This window comes from Leopardus geoffroyi, chromosome D2 (genome assembly GCF_018350155.1).
Source record: "Leopardus geoffroyi isolate Oge1 chromosome D2, O.geoffroyi_Oge1_pat1.0, whole genome shotgun sequence".
Lineage (NCBI taxonomy): Eukaryota > Metazoa > Chordata > Mammalia > Carnivora > Felidae > Leopardus > Leopardus geoffroyi.
The window spans coordinates 3,704,776-3,730,038 of NC_059334.1; the positions used below are offsets into that span (position 1 = coordinate 3,704,776).

Here is a 25,263-nt window from a genome sequence, read left to right on the forward strand (position 1 = left end):
AAAACCTAGGTGTTAAACAGCACAGAGCAGATGGTACTTTCTGTCTCCTCCCCATCGTCCCTATCCTTCCACTTTACAGGTCTTCCAGATCTTCCGCATTTCATCATGCTCTGAGTGTCAGACTTCAGAAAAGCACAATGAAAGAACATAATTTAGAATTGTCTTAGAAGTTAAACTATTGGGGCGCCTGGGTGGCGCAGTCGGTTAAGCGTCCGACTTCAGCCAGGTCACGATCTCGCGGTCCGTGAGTTCGAGCCCCACGTCAGGCTCTGGGCTGACGGCTCAGAGCCTGGAGCCTGTTTCCGATTCTGTGTCTCCCTCTCTCTCTGCCCCTCCCCCGTTCATGCTCTGTCTCTCTCTGTCCCAAAAATAAATAAACGTTGAAAAAAAAAAATTAAAAAAAAAAAAAAAAAGAAGTTAAACTAATAAGCACACATGGTGTTTTGGTCGGGTGAGATTCCTACAATTAAAGGAAAGTGGAAGAGAAGACGCTCAAGGCAGCCAGTAGTTTATTGTTTCACATAAATCGTTTTCAGTAACAGGTGGAGAGGCTATGGCATTTCACACGTGGAAGTGTGATGGCTTAATATGATCTTTTACTTCTAAAAGGCCATGCGTTTTATAGATCAGTTCTGCATCATCGATACTCTTTGTTTTCATTTTGTGAAGAGTAAATTCATAATATATAATTTCATTCTAGGGATTACCTGCAAGTCGTGTGAGGTACAGAGTAGATGATGTCCAGTTTCCTTATCCTGCTAGTATTTTTGACGTAGAAGAAGATTCTGGAAGAGTAATAACTCGAGTCAATCTTAATGAAGAACCTACGACAATTTTTAAGGTCAGTGCAGTGTTTCCCTTACATGGTCTGTTTGATATTTAACTTCTGAGAGTTCAGTTTAACAGATGGCTGTACAAAATAATTTAAATTACAAAATAATATATTTTTTAACCACATAGATATGTAGAGAATCAGATAAGCAAAAGAAAAAAGAACACTTGATATTTCATATCTTGGAGATAACTAGAATTTACCATTTTAATATCTATCCTTATGATGACACTCCATGCAAATGCAAGTGCACACAAAATGTGTTTTCAAATAATATGATCAAATAAAGGACACCTGGGTGGCCTAACCTCAGTCTGTTAAGCATCGGACTCTTGGTTTCTGCTCAGGTCACGATCTCATAGTTCATGGGATCAAGAATTGCATTGGGCTCTGGGCTGACAGCTCAGAGCCTGCTTGGGATTCTCTCTCTCTCCCTCTCTTGGCCACTCCCCCACCTTGCTCACACATGCACACACCCTCTCTCTCAAAATAAGTAAATAAACTTAACAAAATGAATAAATAAATAAAATAACATGATCCTATTATTCATACTGCTTTTTTAACTTCATAATATATTGCCCATGCCAATAAATACTGGTAGTGGTATTATTTTAATGGTTATATGATGTTCTATTGTATGAATCCACTATTATCATTTTGTATAATACTTTGTTGTTGGATAATTAGGCTGTTTCTAATTTTTTGTCATGATAAAATTTGCTGTTGTGAACCTCTTTGTGCAATAACTTTTGCTGCTGACCCGATTTCTTTCCCTTAAATACCGAGATGCAGAATTGTTGGGTCAAGTTTACGTACCCATGATAAGTTATACTTCCAGAAAATTTGAAATGGTGCTACCCTTCACTATTACCATAAATAATCTATTTTATTAAATGTCTGAGCATTTCCCTCTTCTGTAATTACTTAGAATACTTTTTCATTGTTAATAAAGCCTCTGACCCTGCAATGAGGAAATGCCCTCATCGGTTAACCTTGTGGGTGTCATGGGTACCATGCCTCACATAATCCTACCACTGTTGGGAGAAATTGTTCCATTTGTAAAATATTAACCCAAGGCTAAATCATGGGCTGCAGGATGATCCTTAGTTATGGCTTCATGGTCCAGGTTGAACTGGTTTAAATTAATAGCTGTAGCTTCCAAAATTATACACATTCTGGACAAACACATAGTTTTGAAAATATTTAACATTTCTTAAATAGAAGAATTATTCTTGACCTAATATGTGTTATCAAAAAATCAATTATAAATTATAGTAATAAATATTATATAGTTGTTCCATCTTGAAATGAAAGCTTTTCTGCATTTTGCATCATTGGAACTGTTTCTATGCAGTGTGGACTTGGTTGTCTATATTTTTAAGAGAGTGTATATCTAAATGTATTAAACTGGAAAGATTTCCAGTTTTATCCTCCAGAGTGAAGTATTTCTGCCCTATAATCTTGCAGACAATTAATTCATTGGAAAAATTAATTTCTTTTTATAAGCAAGCTAATTAGCTTTTTGCTCTCGATGTGACTGAATTTAACACTTTTTAAATAAGTGTTGGTGCTTATAATGGCACATGTTTTACTGTAGGCACCAGTGGGGTTGTGTAAGAGAAATCAGTTTAACCATTGGAGAGATGTCGCATTGTCTACCTGTTTTTACTGGTAGTGTTTTATCATAGAGTTAGTAACTCTACTTCTTTGAGTTTTCTTGTCCAGGAAATGAACATAAAACATCTACCTGGTGGGACTGGTGTAAAGATTAAGTGAGAATATATGTAACATATCCTAGTACAGTGGTTACGACCTGGCAGACAGTGAGGACATGATCACTGCACCCCCTCTGGGGCCAGGCAGTCCAAAGATTAAAATGATGCGTTCTTTTCTTCTTGTGAATAATCTTTAACATGAATTTTTATTACTTTTTAAGCTGGTGGTCGTTGCTTTTGATGATGGTGAGCCTGTGATGTCCAGCAGTGCCACGGTGAAGATTCTGGTCTTACATCCTGGAGAAATCCCACGCTTCACACAAGAGGAATATAGGTATTGGTTTCCATCAGTTTTTGTGATATGTAAAGTTTTTTTGTTTTGCTTCGTTAGGGCCTCTCAAAACTGCTGCGATAAGAATTGATCAATGAATGGTCCTTCCCGTTCTAGTTTAAGTTTTTCTAAATTAACATAATATTACCCTTATTTTAAAAGTTGATATTTAGTTAACATGACAGTTTAGTCTATAAAAATACCAGCTTTCGTAATGCTTTGATGAATAATGGATGCTTTAAAAATAATTAACACAGTCCTTGAAAAATACATTCTATTTTGGGGTTTAAACTGCAACTATTTAATGATCTCAATGGTGAGAAGTAGGCATTTAGTTTCATGTTATTGCCAGAGACATAATTTGACATCTGTCTGAAATGATATTTCTCATATAACCAGTGAAAGAGAGAGGGAGAGAATGTATGTGTGTGTTTATGTGCATAATACATATTGCATATTAGAATATAGAATTAGCATATATACTGTCTTAAGTCAGGATGCCATAATAAAATGCCACAGAAAGAAGGGCTCAAACAAATTTATTTCTCACTGTTCTAGAGGCTGGAAGTCTGAAGTCAGGGTACCAGCATGGTCAAACTCTGGTGAGAGCTCTCTTCCTGGCTCACATAGAGGAAAGTGAGAGAAAGCAAGCTAATCTCTGGTATTTGTAAGGGTGCTAATCCCAAGATTAGGGTCCCCCCTGTCTTGTTTCTAAAGGCCTTACCTTCAAATACTATGCCATTGAGGGTTAAGGCTTTTTAGGAGGACAGTCCACAGTATGTGTGGATGGATGGCTAGATAGATAGATTAAGATAGATAGAAAGATAGATACATAGATAGATAGATAGATAGATAGATACATAGATACATAGATATTCTTAGGAAGTGAAGAATTGAAAAAAATAATAAAACTAAATTTACTATATTTTATGTTTGCACATTACTGTAAGATTTATAATGCTTTCCTGACAATAGAGTACAACTTTCTTTCATGATACAGTTTAGTAGTTTGCTCTATTTAGAGACAAAGTCAACATTACATAATGATGCTAATTAGGACTCAAGAAGAAGGAAGACTTCATATAATAGAATACTTTATCAGATTCTAAAATTTGTATAATTATTGCTTTGATTTATTACTTTCATAATTTCTAAGAACTACGTAAGAATTGTGAGTTAGGGCAAGGGCTGAGATCCTGGAAGGCAGATGACATGTCTGGGAACATTTACCATGCTGGCCAAGTAGTGTTTTCCTTTATAAAAAGTTGCCTTTGCAATATTCAAGCAATAAATTAAAGTATATAATTTTACCAGAAAACTCTACATAACATATATGTAAATCACTGAGATGGAAAATATATTTAAAACTTGGGGCTCCTAGGTGGCTGAGTCGGTTAAGCATCTGACTTCAGCTCAGGTCATGACCTCACAGTTTGTGGGTTTGAGCCCCACGTCGGGCTCTGTGCTGTCAGCTCATAGCCTGGAGCCTGCTTCGGATGCTGTGTCTCCCTCTCTCTCTGCCCCTCCCCCAATTATGCACACACGCACGCACTCTCTCAAAAATAAATAACCATTAAAACTATTTTTTAAAAACACTGCATTTAAACTCTTAAGAATTCTTGGTCAGTCTGTTTGAAACAGCATTTTCTTCCTTATGTCCATCCTTACCAATTCCCCTTTTCTTTTGTTGTCATGGTAACCTGTGAACTCCAGTTCTTTGCCAAGGTGCATGTGGTTTTCTGCTTCTAGAGCCCTTCCTTGAACATGTTTATTGTGGTCATGTCAAGAACCCAAATGAATGTAAACTCACTTGTGTTTCTCTCCAACTTACCTAGATTCAACGTTCATAAAAAATGTACTTACTATTTGGGATGGGTCCAAAAATCCTTCAGAGTTTCAGCCGAGCAAAATCCCAACCTGTGTTCTCCCAAAGTTCTCCTCCCATCTAGTCCATCCTTGGAACCCCAAAGAAGGCCGGAGTGATGATGCCTAATGCTGTCCTTTCAAATAGGCTCTGTAAATGGATCCCCCTTCTCTGGGTTTTCCTCTGCTGCTCATTCCTCTTAATAGCAGTATGCCTCCAGACTTCGGGAGCACATTGCTTGTTAACTCTGTTAGCCAAACATTGGGGCATGAATGCCAAGGTCGTAGGTCTCATCAAGGCATTGTTCATTTAGCTTTCTTTTTTTAATTACCCTTATTCATGCCACTTTTTAAGAATAAAAATGTTTTGTTCAGTGAATAATTTACCATTCCTTACCTTCTTGGCATACAACTACTAACTGCGAATAGATTCTATTAATAAAGTTGTTAACTTAGAGAAGAAAAAACCCACCAATTACTTGGTGCTAAAACTAAGAGGAGTGACATGAGCTTACAGGGAAGAATTTTTGCCCTTTCTGAAGAACATTTCTAACATTTGCAAATAGTGCCCTTGACTGTCCCAATTCGTGAGTTCCTCTGACACATAAGGGAGGTTTGGTAATCTTGTTGTATCCTACAGTTTATGAAGAAAGTCCTAAGAATCGATGTAATTGCCATAATGGATTCAGTAGGACTAGGGCGCTGAATGGGATTGTTTTCTTTTTTTATCAGACACTTAGAAACCTTGGATAAGAAAAAAGTTGTATCAACCATTGGCAGAAGACACTACGTTTTGAATAAGACCAATAATTGAATTTAAATGTTTAAGTAACTTTACATATGATTTAAAGTGTAGAATGAACTATTAAAAACAAACAAACAAAAAAAGACCTGGGGCTGATCTTCATCAGTTCTCTCTCTGTGCTCTTGATTCCAAGTATATAGTGAATCTGGATCCCTCCCAGTCTTTCCTTCTTCCTCCTGGGCACACAGCTAGACTCCACTTCCCAGCCTTGCTAAATTGAGCTGTAGGACTGAGTTCTGGCAAATAAAATGTGGAAAAGTATGGTCTGCACTGTTTCCTGGCCTTACTTAACCTTTTCCCCATATGGACAGGTGAAATGGAGAAAACACCCAGAGACATTTGGGAGCCATGTGTTGACAACATTGAAATATAACAAGAAAGGAGCCTAGGCCTTTGAGTCACAGATAGGAAGAGGAATACTGAACTAGGAATGACATATGTTTACGTATATTACATATGACTTTTTTTCAAAATCATTTATAGCCTTGGCCAGATGCACATAACTCCCAGAGATGCTAAACAATGTTATTAGACCTTTACTATCAGTATGATCCCTTGTGTTGGAATTGAATGGTGGAAGAGTATTTCACTTTGGCATAAAGATTATTTTGAACTAAAATCACTTAAAAAGTACCAGCTGCAGGAAGGACATTCTAATCTCCCTTTTACTTCCTAAACACAGGACCTATAAACTCTGATGTGAAGGATGCCCTCCCTGTACCAGGAGGAAAAATGTTCTTTAATGAGGAGTCAAAGCCAAGAGAGCTGATACAGACAGGACTTGTTAGAATAATTCACATCGCCCTCCGGGCTCCTTCTAGAGTTTAATTTTCCGCAATGACCTCTCCCTGTTCATCCTAATACAAAAGTATGTTGGCGTTGCCATTTCTCTGGATCTTCATTGCCTCATGAGGGCTCTCCTGTCACTTAAAACTTATATAAATGTGTACGTTTGCTCCTACTAAAGTGACTTATGTGTGTTTCATACTTAGACCCAGCCAGAAAACCCTACAAAGATAGAGGTAAAATCCTACTTCCATTACAGAATTGGTCCTGGTGGAAAAACTTTTTCATGTGATCCAATTTTGGGGGACATAAAAGGATAAGCAAGATTTGTGTCCCTGGTGGGGTGTGGGGAAAGCATGAGCACGGGTTGCAAAGGGAAAGCGGTGATCAGAGATGAGTAGCTTTGCCAGCTGAGATACATGCCGTGTTTACATGTCCTGCATGTCTTCATTCCCGTATTGGCTCTTGAATTGTTTAGGAATAACTAGTTTCAACAGATGTCTAGGTGTGAAGAAAGGTTCTAAAGATAAAATATTCATTCATTTTAGAATATTGAACTCCATTCTTTTTGTTAAATTATTTTGTTTATTTTTGAGAGACAGAGAGAGAGACAGTGAGTGGGAGAGAGGCAGAGAGAGAGGGAGACACAGAATCCGAAGCAGGCTCCAGGCTCTGAGCTGTCAGCACAGCCTGATGCTGGGCTCGAACCCACGAACCATGAGATCATGACCTGAGCGGAAGTCAGAAGCTTAACTGAAGGAGCCACCCAGGTGCCCCTTGAACTCGATTCTTAAACTGACCCTCTCCCCTAATCCAATTATCTTGTTTTTGTAACGGTCAGTCATTAAATCTTGGATAATAAGATTAGTGAGGGTAGGTTAGAGGGCTGTGAAAAGAAACCCTTAAATTACAACAACTTAAAGAACAACAACAACAAAAAAATGTGCTTAGGCTCACATGACCACCTAAAGTGAGTGTTTCAGGTTGGCGATAATTCTTCATGCAGTTCTTCCGCACAGTCATCAGGGACCTGGGCTAATTTAGGATCTTCCATCCTTAACACTGTTTCAGAATTACTCCAGTCATTGCCATTTCTGTCCCTGGAAAGGGAAAGGGGGCAGAAGTCCACATCGAGATATTTCCTGAGCCAAGCGAGGTAGGGCTTGCAAATTTCACCTCAGCTCCTGTTCCATCTCAGAAATCCAGGCAAATGTCCACAGCTAGCTCAGAAAGGGCAGACAACTTCTGTCCCTTGCTGGACACACGTACCTCAGTCCCACCTCTCTTACTGAGGGAAAAAGGAATATAGTGTTGGTGGAGAATTAGCACATTGAATGTGTAATTTTAGACAAGTTACAGATTTTTATTGCTATATCATCTTGATATGACTTGTTTTGCATTAAAAACATGTAAGATTGGGAACGTGAACCCATCATGGAATGGTACAGAGACATTCTTATTCCTCCATGTGTATTGGTAAAATAGATCACATTTTTCTTAAAGCACAAAAGAATGCATACTATTTTTTGTTTGAATTCAAAGAAAACCTCAGATGGACATTTTGGAATGTTTTAAATTATTTCTAGTGATTTCAGCACATCCAATGTTAATAGCACATATTCCAAACCAAACCTTTCCGGACTTCAAAGTAAAGTTTGGTTGTCTGATTACAGTTAATTACTCTCTCCCTGTTCCTGAGAACTGTAATAGTCCTGATCACAAGGAAAAAGAAAGCATTATGGCAGAGTGTAAGTGAGAGTCACGAACTGTAAACTCCCTTTGTAGAGACTATCAAAGAGATTTGAGAGGAGACATTTACTATTTGCTGAAACATTTCCCAATGTAGCAGTTCTACATCAACAGAGACACAAAATCCATTATTCTTTTTATGGCATTCAAAACATTTAAATATCCAGTTACTGGTAATTGCCTCCTTGCAGGAGTGCAAAAATAGACCTATTGTTACCTTTTCTAAAATTGTACAAGTAGGAACCAACAAATAACAAACATCATAGTAAATACTTTGGTATTTACCAAAGGAAAAGCTTCCTGGACTGCCTGCTAAGTTTCTGATAGCAGATAATTAGCAGGTTAGCTAACCAATGTACAAGTAGCAATATAACTAAATGTCAGCCCACCCCCCTTTCTCTTGTGTCTCTGTTCCCGATTCCTATTTAAAAACGTCCTCACTTTCTGCTAATGGTTCTTTGAAAACGAAATAATGAAGTTTGTAAAGTTTTTGAAAGATTCTACAAAGACCACCCCGTATTAAGGGCGATAATTTAGCCTGTCGAGACTAGAAGAGAAAATTCTCACATTCTTTTCTTGTGTACAGTGTATAATATTGGGATGTTTTATATGTGCTGAGAAAAGATTTAATTTTGTTTTTTCCTCAAATCCTGTGAACTGAAGTTATTCCCTCATGGGCTGCCTTCAAGTAATTTTTAAGGGTAGGAGACATCTCTTCATGAGAAAGCAATTTGCCCCATACAGATATGTGTGTGCTTTTATAATGGCCACATTTACAGCACTTTAAACAGCATGGACCTCTTCAGGCTGTATAACATTTATTTCCAAAATTATAAACACACATTCATGTTATTAGGGGCAAACACACAGCCAAAAATTTCAACATTGTAACAGATTTCCATTTCATGGGTCATTTCTGTTTTATGTGGTTCTTCCAGTTCATCTTTTTGACAAACAAGGAGACGCCAGAAGCCAGAAATTTTGGTCTCTTAGAGTTCGTACCTCAAGTTATCATTTTTTTTTATTTTTTTTTTTAACGTTTATTTATTTTTGAGACAGAGAGAGACAGAGCATGAATGGGAGAGGGGCAGAGAGAGAGGGAGACACAGAATCGGAAACAGGCTCCAGGCTCTGAGCCGTCAGCCCAGAGCCTGACGCGGGGCTCGAACTCACGGACCGCGAGATCGTGACCTGAGCCGAAGTCGGACGCTTAACCGACTGAGCCACCCAGGCGCCCCTCAAGTTATCATTTTTTATTCCTTCTTTTCCCTTTCCTTGAAACAAATTCCTCTTTCCTTGAAACAATTTTTTTTTTAAATCTTTATTTATTTTTGAGAGAGAGACGGAGTGTGAGCAGGGAAGGAGCAGAGAGAGAGGGAGACACAGAATCTGACACAGGCTCCAGGCCCTGAGCTGTCAGCACAGAGCCCAACACGGGTCTCGAACCCACAAACTGTGAGATCATGACCTGAGCCAAAGTCTGACGCTCAACCAACTGAGCCACCCAGGTGCCCCAAAACAAATTTCTTGAAGAGTCAGTGGCACCTTTTAACCCTTTGTTGTTAAAACTCCTTTCTCTAGAATTATTAAAAAAAAAAAAAAGGGGGGGGCGCCTGGGTGGCTCAGTCGGTTAAGCGGTCGACTTCGGCTCAGGTCATGATCTCACGGTTTGTGAGTTCGAGCCCCGTGTCGGGCTCTGTGCTAACAGCTCGGAGCCTAGAGTCTGCTTCAGATTCTGTGTCTCCCTCTCTCTGACCCTCCCCCGTTCATGCTCTGTCTCTCTCTGTGTCAAAAATAAATAAACGTTAAAAAAAAAATTATAAAAAAAAAAACAAACTCATCTCTCTTGTCCAAAGTATCTCCAGATGGCTTCATTTTTTTTTTTTTGCAATGAATTAAATGCAAATACTAGCCCCTACCTTACATAAATAATCATTAGTATTGAGTTATTACTATTCAAGTGATTGTCTCTATATCCTATGCAATATCGTTTCTTAATTTAAACCATTTTCCACAGATTGATTCTCATTGGAAGCAGAGAGAAATAGGTTAATCTTAATGAAAATTCTGTTTTTGAGGGCACGGCAGTAATGGGCATAACTGCCCATAGGGATCACGTAGTCAGCCTGATAATTTAATAATTGCTTTTTCTGATATCCTTGCCACAAAGTTGTGAGGAACTCACCCTTTCAATCTTCACGTAATTGTGGATATTGGAAAGGTATTCCCTGTGGGGAGATTATTGTTACTATATTTGTTCCTTTAATTTTGTTCTACGCATTTCTCTCTGAGCCTTCATCGGTTTTAGCATCCGCTTCCTCTTTCAAGTAGTATGACTGTGTAGGGGAAGAAAATTAATTTTCCCTCTCCCTTCCTAGTTCTTGACTGAGATTCCTGTAACAAAAGACAGATTAACAAAAGAAAAACAAGGAGAAGTTTATTAACATGCATACTTCACGTACACATGAGAGACGCCCAGGAAAGATAAGTAACACAAACAGGTGGCTTTAAACTTCAGGATCCAATACCATCTTAACAGGGGACGGGGAGGGGGGAAAAGGCCTCTCAGGGAAGAGTAACTGATTTGTAGGAAAGAGGGGTGGGCCCTGAAAGAATCGATTGCTGGTGTGTCCGTCTTCACATGTCCTCTGCTGTGGCAACTCCATTTCCCTGGTCAGTGAGACTCCTGGGGAGGGGACCCATGACATTTGAGCTCCTTTTGGAGGATCTGTCTTTAGGCAGATAAGTGTAGCTCAGAGAAAAGCATCTCCTTGTATTTGCTATCATTCGAGTGCCTACAGCTCAAAATAATCAATAGGACAAAGTGGCATATTTTGGGGTGGCATGTCCTCTTGCCCTTTGTCTGAAACTGAGCGAAACTCCTCATTTAAGACAGGTGACTAATAATGCCCTCCTATCAATTATTAGCAGGTATCTTGACAGGGATCATTCTTACTGGGAAAAAGAATTCTGTATACTTGGCAACGTCTGCCATTAATGTGATAAAAAAAAAAATTATATTAACCATGTGGTTGCTGACCTGAAATAAATGTCAATTACAGTTTCTTATACTAGTTTAGTGTATCTTACAACATATGACAAACTCTTCCTCCTCGTTATAATATTTACATAATGGCTAATTATAACCCTTAGTATTTTCTTTTTTGTCTCTACAAAAATCAATTTATAGTAAATCTATTCAATTTATTCTTCTTTATTTTAATATTTCTATATATTAATACTTATTGTATTATACATTAAGACTCTTTATTAAACATTTTTTTAAATGTCTTTACTTTCCCTAGAATTGGATTTCTAAATGTCCATGGATATTTTAAATTTAATTTATATCTTCTGAAATACTAATACACCCTCTTAAACTTTAGTGCCTGTGATCTCCTGTGTTAGTTTTGGTCCATCCCCTAGCAATTAAACATCCAGATGAGACTTAACGGGTTCTTTAGGGAAAATACTTTTGTGAGAGAAATGAGCAGAGAGCAGAGTAAACCTAGGGAACCTTCAAACCACATTCATTCTGACCTCGAGGGAAGAAGACAGAAGTTTGTGTAGAACATCCTAGGCTGGTGTGCCACTGAAGTGGCCACTGTGTCATTTCAATACGTTCTGCATGATGATCAGGGATCCCTCAAACGATAGTCACAAGTTGGAGAAGTCCATTGTCTCCTAGGAAGGGACCCACCTTAGCATCTCCGCTTTTCTGAATCACCATCAGGAAGGGGCACCTAGGAAGCGTGGCCTGCACGTAAACACAGCCGAGGACTTCAGGGCACGGCAATGGAACCTCAGTCAAGGGCGCCTCCTGTAACTGGAGATCTGTTGGCACTCTCATTGCTGCCACGTGGCCATATATGATAAGAGGGTTTAGTCAATTATCTACTTGGCTCTTCTGGAAAATAGTCATAGTGTCATAGTCAGAAAGTACATTTTATGTTATCTTTTCATTTAATCCAGACAGAAGCATCAAAATCCTCATAGTAGTTCAAACACATATTACTTAAGAATAGATTGACTCCTATAGGTCAAGTGAGTTAGCATTCGAAGAATATTTGACCTTCATCCCAGGATGGTGGACTAAACACACAGGGACTCACTTGTCCTCGGTTCTAGAGGTAAATATCATGGAAAGGTCAGCACGTCTGGAATAGATCATGGAGTCCAAATGTGAATATTGATTTTGAATGAAAAATGCAGTACCTTATACAATTTATCAAAAATTTTACCAAAGACAATTATTTACAAATTTTCCAAACAAATATGCTACAATATAGACATACCTTTGGTATTTATTTAAAATGGAAGTGTATCAACATTGATTATTAAACTTTGTGTGATTTAATGCCACATTTATATTCATTTTTAAGGATTCCTGTGTTTTAAAATGTAATTTCCATAAAAACAGAAATTCAAAATTTATATTTGTATGTATACCAAAGAGAAGAGGCAAATGTTCCTAAGGTATTTTTATTAACCTCTTGAAAAAGTTGATATTTGCTAACTCTTAGAAAAATATTGAGTCATATTTAATTTCCAGTGTTCTTCACATTTAATATATTAAGTCCAAAATAAGAATATTATGCATATAAATATCTTGACATCTTTCAAAAATTCAAATACCTTGAATAAAGAAAATAATCTTTTTGGTTTCCCTCATAAAGTAAAAGATTGATACTCTGCTGGTCAATTTGAATTAATCTTATAATAAATGGCAATGCAAAAATCTCATACCATTTATATTTAAAATAAGTTTCTCAAAAGGCTTTATATTAAAGAATAAAAAGAGTAGATTTTATGAAGAACTAAAAAGGATTAACAGTCTACCTCCTGATATGCAAAAACAGAGAAAAAGTGTAATTTAAAATCCAGAAATCCATTTTTATATGCTGTGAAAAATGAAAACAATGTTATCACAATGGCCAAGGAAATGGTGAGCTGCTCTGGTGACCGTCCCATTAGTCAAGAGAATTAAAGTTACCTTACATTGAGGAGTGTTGCCATTATTCTCGTATAAACCACACAGGTTTGGACATGGGACTTTGAGAAAAGATTGTTATTCAATAAGTACAATAGTTTAGGAAGAACTTTTGGTCTTGGTTCCAAAAACTAAAGAAGAAAAAAACAATCTGAAAACTCTTACTATCGGGGCGCCTGGGTGGCGCAGTCGGTTAAGCGTCTGACTTCAGCCAGGTCACGATCTCGCGGTCCGTGAGTTCGAGCCCCGCGTCGGGCTCTGGGCTGATGGCTCAGAGCCTGGAGCCTGTTTCAGATTCTGTGTCTCCCTCTCTCTCTCTGCCCCTCCCCCGTTCATGCTCTGTCTCTCTCTGTCCCAAAAATAAATAAACGTTGAAAAAAAAAAAAAAAGAAAACTCTTACTATCATATAAAATAAATGCAGAGGGCCTTACTTGTTTGCTAGGGTTGTTTACTATTTTAATTTAGATTTATTGTCCAATATGAGAGTTGACTTTACCTGAAGATAACATTTCCTGTGCTTTTATGGCGCTACTAAAATCTTGCCTCAAAGGTGATAGATTTTGCCTTGTTAACTACTGAAAGAGTAGCTCCAGCGGTCTTCATTACTGCTTTCATAGGCTCCCTGTGTATCCGCATGGAATTTAATTCTCCTTCACATCTTCAAGGTTATAGTAGAGTCTGACATTTGCTCACATGGCAGAGTGAAACCAGCCCACCAGCAACAAAGGACGCAGGTTTGAGCAGTTCTTTCTAGATCCACGGACAGGGCGTCCAGATGGCTCAGTAGGTTGAGCGACTGACTCTTGGTTTCAGTTCAGATCATGATCGCAGTTCATGAGTTCAAGCCCCGCATTGGTCTCCATACTGACAGTGCGGAACCTGCTTGGGGTTTTCTCACTCCCCCTTTCTCTATCCCTCCCCCACTTCTAAATCAATCAATCAATCTTCAAAAAATTAAATCCACTATTTAGAGGAGTGCCTGGGCGGTTCAGTTGGTTTAGAATCTGATTCTTGGGGCGCCTGGGTGGCGCAGTCGGTTAAGCGTCCGACTTCAGCCAGGTCACGATCTCGTGGTCCGTGAGTTCGAGCCCCGCGTCGGGCTCTGGGCTGATGGCTCAGAGCCTGGAGCCTGTTTCCGATTCTGTGTCTCCCTCTCTCTCTGCCCCTCCCCCGTTCATGCTCTGTCTCTCTCTGTCCCAAAAATAAATAAACGTTGAAAAAAAAAATTTAAAAAAAAGAATCTGATTCTTGATCTTGGCTCAGGGTCATGATCCTGGGGTCATGGGATTGAGCCCCACATCGACCCCACAAGTTCCACATTGAGTCCAGAGCCTGCTTCAGATTCTTTCTCTCTCTTTCTCTGGTGCCCCCCAACCTCTATAATAAATAACTAAATAATCAATCAATCCACTGTTTATTTTTAATTTTTTTTGAAATTTATTGTCAAATTGGTTTCCATACAACACCCAGTGCTCATCCCGAAAGGTGCCCTCCTCAATACCCATCACCCTCATTTTGTTCTCAGTTTTCAAGAGTCTCTTATGCTTTGGCTGTCTCCCACTCTAACCTCTTTTTTTTTTCCTTCCCCTCCCCCATGGGTTTCTGTTAAGTTTCTCAGGATCCACATAAGAGTGAAAACATAGGGTATCTGTCTTTCTCTGTATGGCTTATTTCACTTAGCATCACACTCTCCAGTTCCATCCACGTTGCTACAAAGGGCCATATTTCATTCTTTCTCATTGCCATGTAGTACTCCATTGTGTATATAAACCACAATTTCTTTATCCATTCATCAGTTGATGGGCATTTAGGCTCTTTCCATAATTTGGCTATTGTTTCAATCCACTGTTTACAATTGAAAACAAGTTTTCAGATACAAAGAGTGGTGTCATAGATTCCATTCTTCTCTCATTGCATTACATCTGTGGGAACTTTTCAGTTCAAGTGTAACATATGCTAGGGCACATTATTTTTATTTTATTAATAATTAATGCAAACTTTTATGAGGCAAAATGACACAACAATGCCAAGGTTTGAATCATGGCTGCTGGATGTCAGGTGTTGGTTGAACTTGATGAAGTTACTGAAGCTCCCTGAGGCCTGCTTTCCTAGAGATATAAATATTGTATAAGTATTTATATGTGAGACAAAGAGCTTTGTGAAGAACATAGTACAGAGCACATGCTTAAAAAAAAATAGCTGTGATTTTATTCTTTAACAGGCTTGTCCCAGGTGTTGGCCCTGCAAAGATTTTTAAGACGTAGGCTTCGTTCTCAAGGAGTTTATACACAGTGAGGGGCAGCTGGGTGGCTCAGTCAGTAGAGCATCCAACTTCAGCTCTGGTCATGATCTCCCGGTCTGGGAGTTTGAGCCCTGCTTAGGGCTCTGTGCTGTCCTAACAGCTCAGAGCCTGGAGCCTGCTTCAGATTCTGTGTCTCCCTCTCTCTCTGCCTTCCCACCCCTCTCTCTATCAAAACATAAACATTTTTTAAAAATGAGTTTATACACAGCGAGAATAGAAGCAACACTGATTATGTACGTGTTATTGGTGCCCTGCCAGCACATAAGTACAGACTTATGCCAAAAAACTAAAAGTAAAAAAAAATGAAGTGTAAGTAATTGTCTCCAGCAACACACACACACACACACACAACACAAAAGTGCACTAATTTTCTCAGTAAAAAATGAAACAAACACAAAACCTTGGCCTTTTGCTGGGAATACAAGAGGCAGAACTCATGTGAGCTGTTACAGTCCTACAGTTTCAGATAAGCTCCCATTTGGACATCCTGGAACAGCCACCCCAGTGATGAGGAACTCACTCCTTTGGAACAAAACGATGACCATAGCAATGAGGTTAAAATTGCAAACTGACACGTGACATCTACGGACGGAGCGTGGCCCCATGGGCACTTTCAACAGAGCACACAGGGGCAAGCCACAAAGGACGTGAGAGAAGATTTCCCTGGAAATGGCAGACATGTGAATAAGTGGGAAGCAGTGATGGGCTCAGGAACTGGGAGGAAATAAGAAGTTCTCAGTGGACAGGAGGAGGACACATTCCAGGAATTGGGGGAAGGTCAGTGTTGTTGAAGAAGAGACAGTGAGCGACAGGGCTGTGACATGACACGGAAGTCTGCGACATTTCATTCCCGGAGCACTGGGAAACTGCTGAACCTTGGTGAGCACCTCGGACTAAAGGTGATGAGGGTAGATGGGAACTTTAAAAAGAAACTGGACCGCTGTGGACGTCAGCCGGGAAGGGGTCTGAGTGCACCGGTGTGGACTTAGTCAAAAGAAAGCCACGGGATGACACGCAAAGGACAATGGCAGCTCAGGCCACATCTGGTCAGTGGTGAGGGACAGACATAGGGGAGACTTACATGAAAATCTCCCAGATGAAGCAGCGGTGAGGTTACAGCCCTAAAGAATAAAGCGGGACTGTGCCAGGAAGAGAGCAGTGTGCGGTCAGGTCCAGAAGGAGGGAAGCTGGAGACTTTCCTAAAATCGAGATCTGACATAGAGCGTCAGGATGGATCTTGGGGAGGGGTGGGTGGAGGGGAGCAGATGTGAAGGCTCTTGGGAGCCCCACTACCGACCTTGTTCGTTATCACGGACATTCCAAGGACGCTGACTGATGTGAAGCAAGAGATACAAGCAGAGGTGTTTCATGGAAGGTCACTCCGCTTCCCCACTCCATCAGGAAAGTAGATTTTTGCACGACTGAAATGTTGATTTACAATCATGGCATTTTTATCACCGATTTATAATGGCGAAGTCGCGCATCTCCGAGGTGCTCTGGAGCTCAGTGGCTGTGCCCTTTGCCTCATCTTCTCATTCTGTGTTGTTTCTGGTCAGCTTTTCACATGGGGTTCTAGGCCAGTAAACAGCATATTTTTTTAAATTATTTTTTTACATTTATTTATTTTGGAGAGACAGAGTGAGACAGAGCACGAACAGGGGAGGGACACAGAATCGAAAGCAGGTTCCAGCCTCTGATCTGTCAGCACAGAGCCCGACGCGGGGCTCGAACTCACAAACTGTGAGATCATAACCTGAGCCAAAGTTGGACACTCAACTGACTGAACCGCCCAGGCACCCCTAAACAGCATATTTAAGAGGAAATCACACACATACACACGCACCAAGAGACTGACGGGGAGAGATAGTCCAGGCGCTAGCAAACAAGGGAAAGCAGGAGTCACTATGCTAATAGCAAACTACGTCGAATCCAAAGTGGAAAGAAGTGAACCCGAGTACATATGTGCTTCATCTCACTGGGTAGAATGTAAATTTAAGTGAGAGAGCTCTGTGTACCCCTTAACTGTATCCCTATGGTGTCTAATGCAGTGAAGATCATATGATTTATTGCCCAAAGTAGGACACTAATGAGCGTAAAGGGGGACACCCTACAATAATTTAAACCAGGGCAATGGGCACGACTGGGGGCTGTCACAGGTAAATGAACCATAGGGTCATTGCTACCTATAAATACAGTACTGTGCTCAAGCTAGGTGTCCTATAAATGCTTGTTGACTCCTGGATTGGTATTTGTGACCAGAATTTTGTTTTTCCTATGTGCCTCCATCACCTGTTACTGCATAACCCTCACAACTTGGAGTGATTGCCACCCAAGTCCAGATCCTACCCTGTGGGAGTCAGGACCTCTATTTCCCTTCATGATGATGTTTCAAACTCAGGTCCTTGAGGGAAACAGTCCTGGCTTTTTAAAAGATTTACATCTCAGAGCGGCAGAGAAATCATTTACAACTGCGAGTTTTCCAGAGCAGAAGCCAGTAATATAAAATACGTGTGTTTTTTTTCTTTATCCATTCATCCACCAGTGGACACACAGGTCGTCTCCGTGTCTTGGCTGTGATAAGCAAAGTGCTATGATAAACCATATTTTGCGGTAAATATGGGAATGCAAATAACTCTCCAAAATAGTGATTTCTTTTCTTTTGTGTGTGTACCCCAGATGTGGCATTGCTCTAATTCTGTTTTTCTTTTCTCCCTCTCTCTCTTTTTTTTTTTTTTTTTTTGAAAACAAGAAGAAATGCACTCCTTTATTTTGAAACATCAAGTGGCATAGTTCAAGCTCTGAGAACTATGCAGGAAGGTGAGGGCGGGTGTAGTGAGTTACAGTAGCAAATCCTCATAAGTGTCCTATAGCAGAAGCATTGATGTGACTGTCTCTTTACGATTGAAAGGAGGCCATCTGAGTATTTTTCAGGAGATCTAAATGTGAAAAAAGTGGGAGTCATACTTGAATCTAGGGCCAAATCAAGCAATTTTTGATCTTCAGTCCAAAATCCTTACTTTTAAAAATATTCAGACATATGCTTTCTTTTAATTGTCATTTAAATTGTAATAAGTTAACATATAGGGTAATACTGTTTTCAGGAGTCGAATTCAGTGATTCATCACTCTCATGTATCTGCTGTTCATTTTTTGAGGAACCTCCACGCTGTTTCCCAGAGTGGCTGCAGCAGTTTGCATTCCCACCAACAGTGCACAAGGGGTCCCCTTTCTCCACATCCTCACCAGCACCTGCTCTTTCTTGTGTTGTTGATTTTAGCCATTCTGACAGGTGCGAAGTGATATCTCCTCATGGTTATGATGTGCATTTCCCTGACGAGTGATGTTGAGCATCTTTTCATATACCTGTTGGTCATTAGTATATCTTCTTTGGAGAAAAGTCTATTCATTTGCCCATTTTTAGATTAGATTATTCTTTTTGATGTTGAGATGTGGAAGTTATTTATGTATTTTGAATATTAACTCCTTATGGATATATCGTTTGCAAGTATTCGCACCCATTTAATAAGTTGTCTTAAGTGCTTCGTTAGTGACTTCTTTTGCTGGAAAGTATTTAAGTTTTATTTTCTATTGTTCCTGTCTTTAAGACAAGCTTGTATGTCATTATAATGTTTATGCTGAACTTCCAGATGTATAGCCTATAAAATAGTGTATTAATAAAGCTATAATTTATGGAGTACTTATGACGTGCTAGGTTTAAAGAAAGCTTTTTGTACATGTGTCGCTTAGTACACGCCACAATTTTCTAAGTAAGTAATGTCCCCACTTTACAGGTAAAGAAATAAGAACAGGAAAGGTAAGAATTTTTGCAGAGTCCCATAGGTAGTAAGTAAGAGGGCCAGAATTTTATAAATGATATTCCTTGGTCTGACCCCATGGACCTACTAAATCAGAATCTTTAAACATCCAGGAGATCTGAAAATTTTACTATTTTTTTAAATGTGTATTTATTTTTGAGAGAGACAGAGTGTGAGCAGAGGAAGGGCAGAGAAAGGAGACAGAATCCGAAGCAGGCTCCAGGCTCTGAGCTGTCAGCCCTGAGCCCGATGTGGGGCTTGAACCCACCAATTGTGAGATCATGACCTGAGCTGAAGTCGGACACTTAACAAACTGAGCCACCCAGGCGCCTTGAAGATCTGAAAATTTAATAAGTTCTTCAGCTAATTCTTATAAAGTTTGGGAACCAGTGACTAAGAGAGATTAGAAAAGGTCTGTTAATGAGAACAATAAATGAAACCAAGGAAGACACACACTTGAGACTGCAGGTTTGGATTTCAGATAGTTTTCTGGACTTGAGGAATTGTTCCTACTCAGGGCTTAGGTTTGCTTGTCTTCAACATGGAGACACTTCATGGATCTGAAAAGACCCCAAACTCTTAAAAAGCAAGTACGCTTTGGAAAAGATGTAAAAAAAACAAAAAACAAAAAACCAAAAGCCGTTTCTAACCACTTGGTCCTTTACTAATCTTCTTTTCTATAACCCACCGTAAAAGTACTGGGAAAGCTGCCATTTCTCTCCTGATTCATGTTCTTTTAAAACCACTTGTCTTGGTTAAATATTTAAAATCAGATCACCCTGATGCAGTTACTCCAAGGTTACAAATAATAGGAGTTCCAGTGGATTTTTTTCCTTCCTATTTTCATTAAATTCCCTTATAGTAGACATAAAAACAGTTCCTTAATTGACACTGATTTGCAAATATATTGAATTCAGACATGTCAAAATAAATTAGATTTGTCTCTCAGTAGAAAGAAAGCAATAGAGTGAGATTGAATCCCGTGAAATTTTATAGCGTCTATTTACACACACTTTTATATCCTAAACTGCACAGCATTTAAAATAATTAGGAGCTTTATGTAACACACATAACATTTACTTTTACTGTTACTTCTTGAACCCGACAATAAAAGTAGATTTTAAATTATAGAATAATTGTTTCATCTATATTTATACTGTAAAAACTGGGTCTGCCATTGAAAACTGCAAAATCTGTAATTATGTAGCCATTATTCAGATGATTCAGATATGTTAAAACGTATTTAATTGAGAGAGATTTATTGTCATCTATATTTTCAAATAACCAATTGGAAACATTAAACAGATATCTATGTATTAATTTATGCATCCATAAGAAAATTATAAGTATTTTGCATATAAATTATGTATCAGTTAACTTTTCTGGATTCCACTTCATCTGCAAAGATTGATTTCTAAACAATAAGTTTGGAGTTATTTTGATCAATTTTCTTCTTACTCAAAAGCAGCTGTTCGTTGTACATTCTTACAGTCTAATGTGACTGAGCAATAAAAATATAAAGCCCCCAAACGACACAGGGGAAGCTCACGTACATATTGTGAAGGAAAGAAGCTGGTCCAAAAAAGATTATGTACTGTATGAGTCTGGCTATATGACAGTCTGGAAAAGGCAAAAGTATACAGACAGTCAGGGCGCCTGGGTGGCTCCGTCGGTTAAGCGTCGGTTGGCTCAGGTCGTGATCTCACAGTTTGTGGCTTCAAGCCCCGCATCGGGCTCTGTGCTGACAACTCAGTGCCTGGACCCTGCTTTGGATTCTGTGTCTCCCTCTCCTCTGCCCCTCCCTTGCTTGCACTCTGTCTCTCTCAAAAATAAAGATTAAAAATATTTTTTTTAGTACAAAACATTATGTAAGCAGTAAAAATAGAATGGCACCGGGGCACCTGGATGGCTCAGTAGGTTGAGCATCTGACTTCGGCTTAGGTCATGATCTCATGGTTCATGAGTTCAAGCCCTGAGTTGGGAGCCTACTTCGGATTCTGTGTGTGTGTCTCTCTCTGTCTCTTCCCCTCCCCGTCTCGTGCTCTGTCTCTCTCTCAAAAATAAACATTAAAGTACACAGACAGTATAAAGATCAGTGGTTTCCAGAGGTTCAGGCAGAAGGAGGGATGAATAACTGAAGAAAAGGAGAAATTGATGTCACCAAAACTATTGTGTATGATATTGTAGTGATGGCTATGTGACATCATAAATCAGTCTAAACCCATAGAAGTATACAAGGCAAGAACAACCTCATGTCAACAAAAGACTTTAGGTGATAATTATGTATCAGTACAGGCTCATCAGTTTTAACAAATGAGCCACACTAATGCAGGGTGTTAATAACATGGACAGCCAGGGGTGGGAGTGCATATAGAATCTCTATACTTTCTGTTTAATTTTGCAGGAAATCTAAAACCACTCTGGGGGCGCCTCGTGGCTCAGTCCGTTAAGCATCCAGTTCTTGATCAGGTCATGATCTCACAGTTTGTGGATTTGAGCCCCGTGTTGGGCTCTATGCTGACAGTGTGGAGCCTGCTTGGGATTCTCTGTCTGTCTCACTCTCCCTCTCTGTCTCTCTCTCAAAATAAATAAATAAACTTAGAAAAAAAATTTCAATTATAAAAAAAGAAAACTGCTGTAAAAAAAAAAAGTGTGGTGTCAAAAAGTATACAGCCATTTTACATGTAAAATTTAGGGGAGGCAAGGAGAATGCGAATAGTGAGATTAATGACCGAATCACATGTAAATTTGATATCTCTCACACCTGAGCTTCTTAAATTGAAATATGATTTAGGCTTTGTTTAAGAGCTAGTTTAGGTGATGATGGAGTTGTATTCAGAATCTGGAGGTTTTATTTAAAATGCCCAAGAAAGCCCGAAGTGTTGGCCTCGGGGGATAAATCGCAGCCAGGCTCCATGGGGGGTGTGGCGGTACCCATGGGCATCCAACCCCGCTGGGATCCACCGCTGTGGAAGAGTCTCTGGAGGTCCTTCCTGGAGGTGTTTTAAAGGGATGAAACCATCAGTGTCTCCAGTGTTCACGGCCCATATCTGTTAAAGATAGAACCACTGTCTGTACGGTGCTCTTATCTGTATCTCCTGGGGGGACAGAGACCCAGCTTGACTGAAGATGTCTAGGAAGGGTCCCCAGGACCTGAGCTACCCAGGCGCCCCTGAATTTTTTTTTTAATGTTTATTTATTTTTGACAGAGAGAAAGACAGAGCATGGGCAGGGGAGGGGCAGAGAGAGAGGGAGACACAGAATGCGACACAGGCTCCAGGCTCTGAGCTGTCAGCACAGAGCCCAACGTGGGGCTTGAAATCACAGACCGCAAGATCATGACCTGAGCTGAAGTCGGATGCTCAACCGACTGAGCCACCCAGGCGCCCCGAAATGTTGTTTCTAAAGTTTGAAATGAATGGTGGCATTTTTCTAACGTTAAAGCTGAAGGTACATTAGCTGCAGACTTTATATTTCTGTACTTTATAAGAATCAGACAAGAAATTAATTATGGGAAGTATAAACCTTAGCTCTCAGCTCATGAGTAGTAACAAGATAGACAAGCAAACAATTTAAGCAATGTTACTTCCACGAGAGGAAATTCAGTTTATGAAGGTCACCCCAGAATATGGCCGACGTGTGTTTTCTTATGTCAACATTTTCTTATGTCAACGTTAAGATCTTCATACATTGACAACTCATTGCTCCTAACATTCAAGCCATGTGTGTCCATTATTCTTGCACGTGGCCTTATCTTTACAAACGTGATGAGTGAAAACAACACATATATCGTCTTGAAGTTTTTGAAGGTCAAAAGTAGGTTGCCTGTGTTCTGTTTTCATAGTCGTGCCCAGGATTGAATCGAGGTGGTGGCCAGGAGTACTGTCTCCTGTGAGGCTTGACTAGAGAAAGGGCTGCTTCTGAACTCATGTGGTTGGTGGTAGAATTCAGTTGAGAGGGATGTTGGGCCGAGGGCCTCAGTTCCTTGCGGAGTGGTGGCAACATCACTCTCAGTTCCCTGTCCCCTTCATCCAATCCAGGGAGGGAGGGAGTCAGAGCCTACAATCTACAGTCTTATGTAATGGAATCACTGGGGTGACAACTCGTTTTCTTTGCCTTGTTCTGTTGATTCACATCCAGCCACAGCCTGGCTGTTGGGTGAGACAAAGGAAGGAATACCAGGGGGAGAGATCATTGAGGTCCATTTTGGAGACGATCGTGTTTCCATGACTCTCTGATTTTAGTCCTTTCCAGGTGTTTGACTTCACAGCCACCATGGTCAATCACTAAGCAATGGGACAAACAGCAAATCGTTTTAAAGTCTCCTTTATCATCTGAAATATCCTATGAAAGTGTCATACAAAAGCCCCATCAAAACCAGCCTTTGTGTCGCTTTGGTAAATGTCTCCTTTTTGTGGTAGACTATTACCGTCTCCATTCAAATTACCAGAGGCATCTTTATCTCTCTAAGCTGACACTGTGCCCACATGTACATAAATTGCTCATAGAATGTAATTGTGTTATCTCAGATATCTTATTTTACAAGTATCTGCCTCGGCAAATGTCTCCTTTTCTAACCCAAACATCTTCTTTTTTAATTAGTGGGAACATTTTTGGTTGGAGATGATAGAAATCCCAGATAAAAGACAATGTGTTTCAGTGGCTGAAATGATGAACTCACCTCGTGTTAAGTATAGCAGCATTTAGAATACTAGTCCAAGGGATCTATTTCCAGCCTGTGGTTATTTCATTTGTGTTGGTATCATGATCAACAAGAACCTTCTCACAGGGTAACATCAAAAAACATGAAAATTCTTGCAAACATTTTTTTCTAGCACTTAAAATAAAATTTCTGGGCAAGACTGCCATTGGTTTTACAGGAGACATGAACACTGAGCAAAGGAGAAAAAGTACCCTCAGTGGCCAGAGGTGGATAATGAGTCTATCCATACACCCTGGGGCCTGGGGAGACCTTACCCCAACCACTTATACGGGGTATGGAGGAGGTGTCGTTGTCCAAAGTGACATTTGGATACTGTAACAAAGGAAGGCGAGAACAAAATACATGTGTACATACATACTTTATCATTTTCATTAAAAGTTATATAGGTTGGTGTTTATTCTTTAGCAAAAAAAAAAAAAAAAAGTAGGTCTTGAATGTATAGTGAATATATATGGACCCCCATTAAGGGTTAAAGCATCTGTAAAGGAGACCACTTTATTTACATTTAGGTCACTTAACTGAGCATATGGACTAAAGGGGCAAAGAGCTCAGCAATCTGGGCATGTTTATAAAGGGTGGGATAGAATTAATTTTCCGGAATGTTATTATAGTTCAGGATTTGTTATCAAAGGGCTCAGTGACCACACCGGGTAACCACACAGTGTAATCCAGATGAGAAGAATTGAGAGCATGGAGAGAAAAATAAGCAGTGATATCAGAAGAGTAAGTATCCTAAGAAAAAGTCATGTGGAAGAAATGACAGCAGGGTTCGTCTTGTCAGCTGGAGGAAAGATGAGGAAGGTTACAGAAGTTGCGTGTACTAGGTAGATTGGCTAGAGCACAGAAAGATTCAGAGATGCTGTCCAAACCTCTCAGCTGCCAATTTTTTTTTTTAAATCTGTTGGATCTGGGTAGTATAAATACCTGTGTTTTATAAAAGCGAGATTATTTTCATTAACTTACGATTAAAGCTAGGATAGCCTAGTTAGAGTGACCGATATCGTAAAACAAAATGGAGAATTTGAGAATGAGATGTGTTGTTGGAAATATAGATTGGAAATTAAGTGAATAATCCCAATACTGAGGGCATCACATGGCTGCAGTTGAGCGAAAGAAGTGAGTTCAAGAGAAAGGTGACTTTTGTGACACCATCTGTTCACATACTCTTAGAACCGTTAGAGCTTCCCGGTCGAGCAAGAATAAGGGCTAGAAAGAGTCATCTGGAAGCTATTTGCTTCAGTTTGCTAACGTCAACAACACAAGAGCAACATTACACTTTAGCAAGTTGAGGGAGCAGATCGGAACCGCTTGCTTTCAGTTCAGAAGGTACCGTAGAGAAACAAGTAGAGAGA

At 39.7% G+C, this 25,263-nt stretch overlaps 1 protein-coding gene across 20 annotated transcripts in view; it reads left to right on the forward strand.

Moving 5' to 3' along the window:
* Positions 1-25,263, forward strand: part of PCDH15 (protocadherin related 15) — a 1,244,966-nt gene that overhangs the window by 1,076,377 nt on the left and 143,326 nt on the right. For all 20 annotated transcript variants that reach the window (XR_006701343.1, XR_006701344.1, XR_006701345.1 and 17 more), the window contains 2 exons: positions 701-841; positions 2,769-2,881. Coding sequence is in view for 17 of the 20 variants with exons in the window: in XM_045437154.1 (XP_045293110.1) it covers positions 701-841; positions 2,769-2,881 (254 nt within the window). In the remaining 3 variants the exon portion in view is untranslated. The remainder of the gene's footprint in view (positions 1-700; positions 842-2,768; positions 2,882-25,263) is intronic.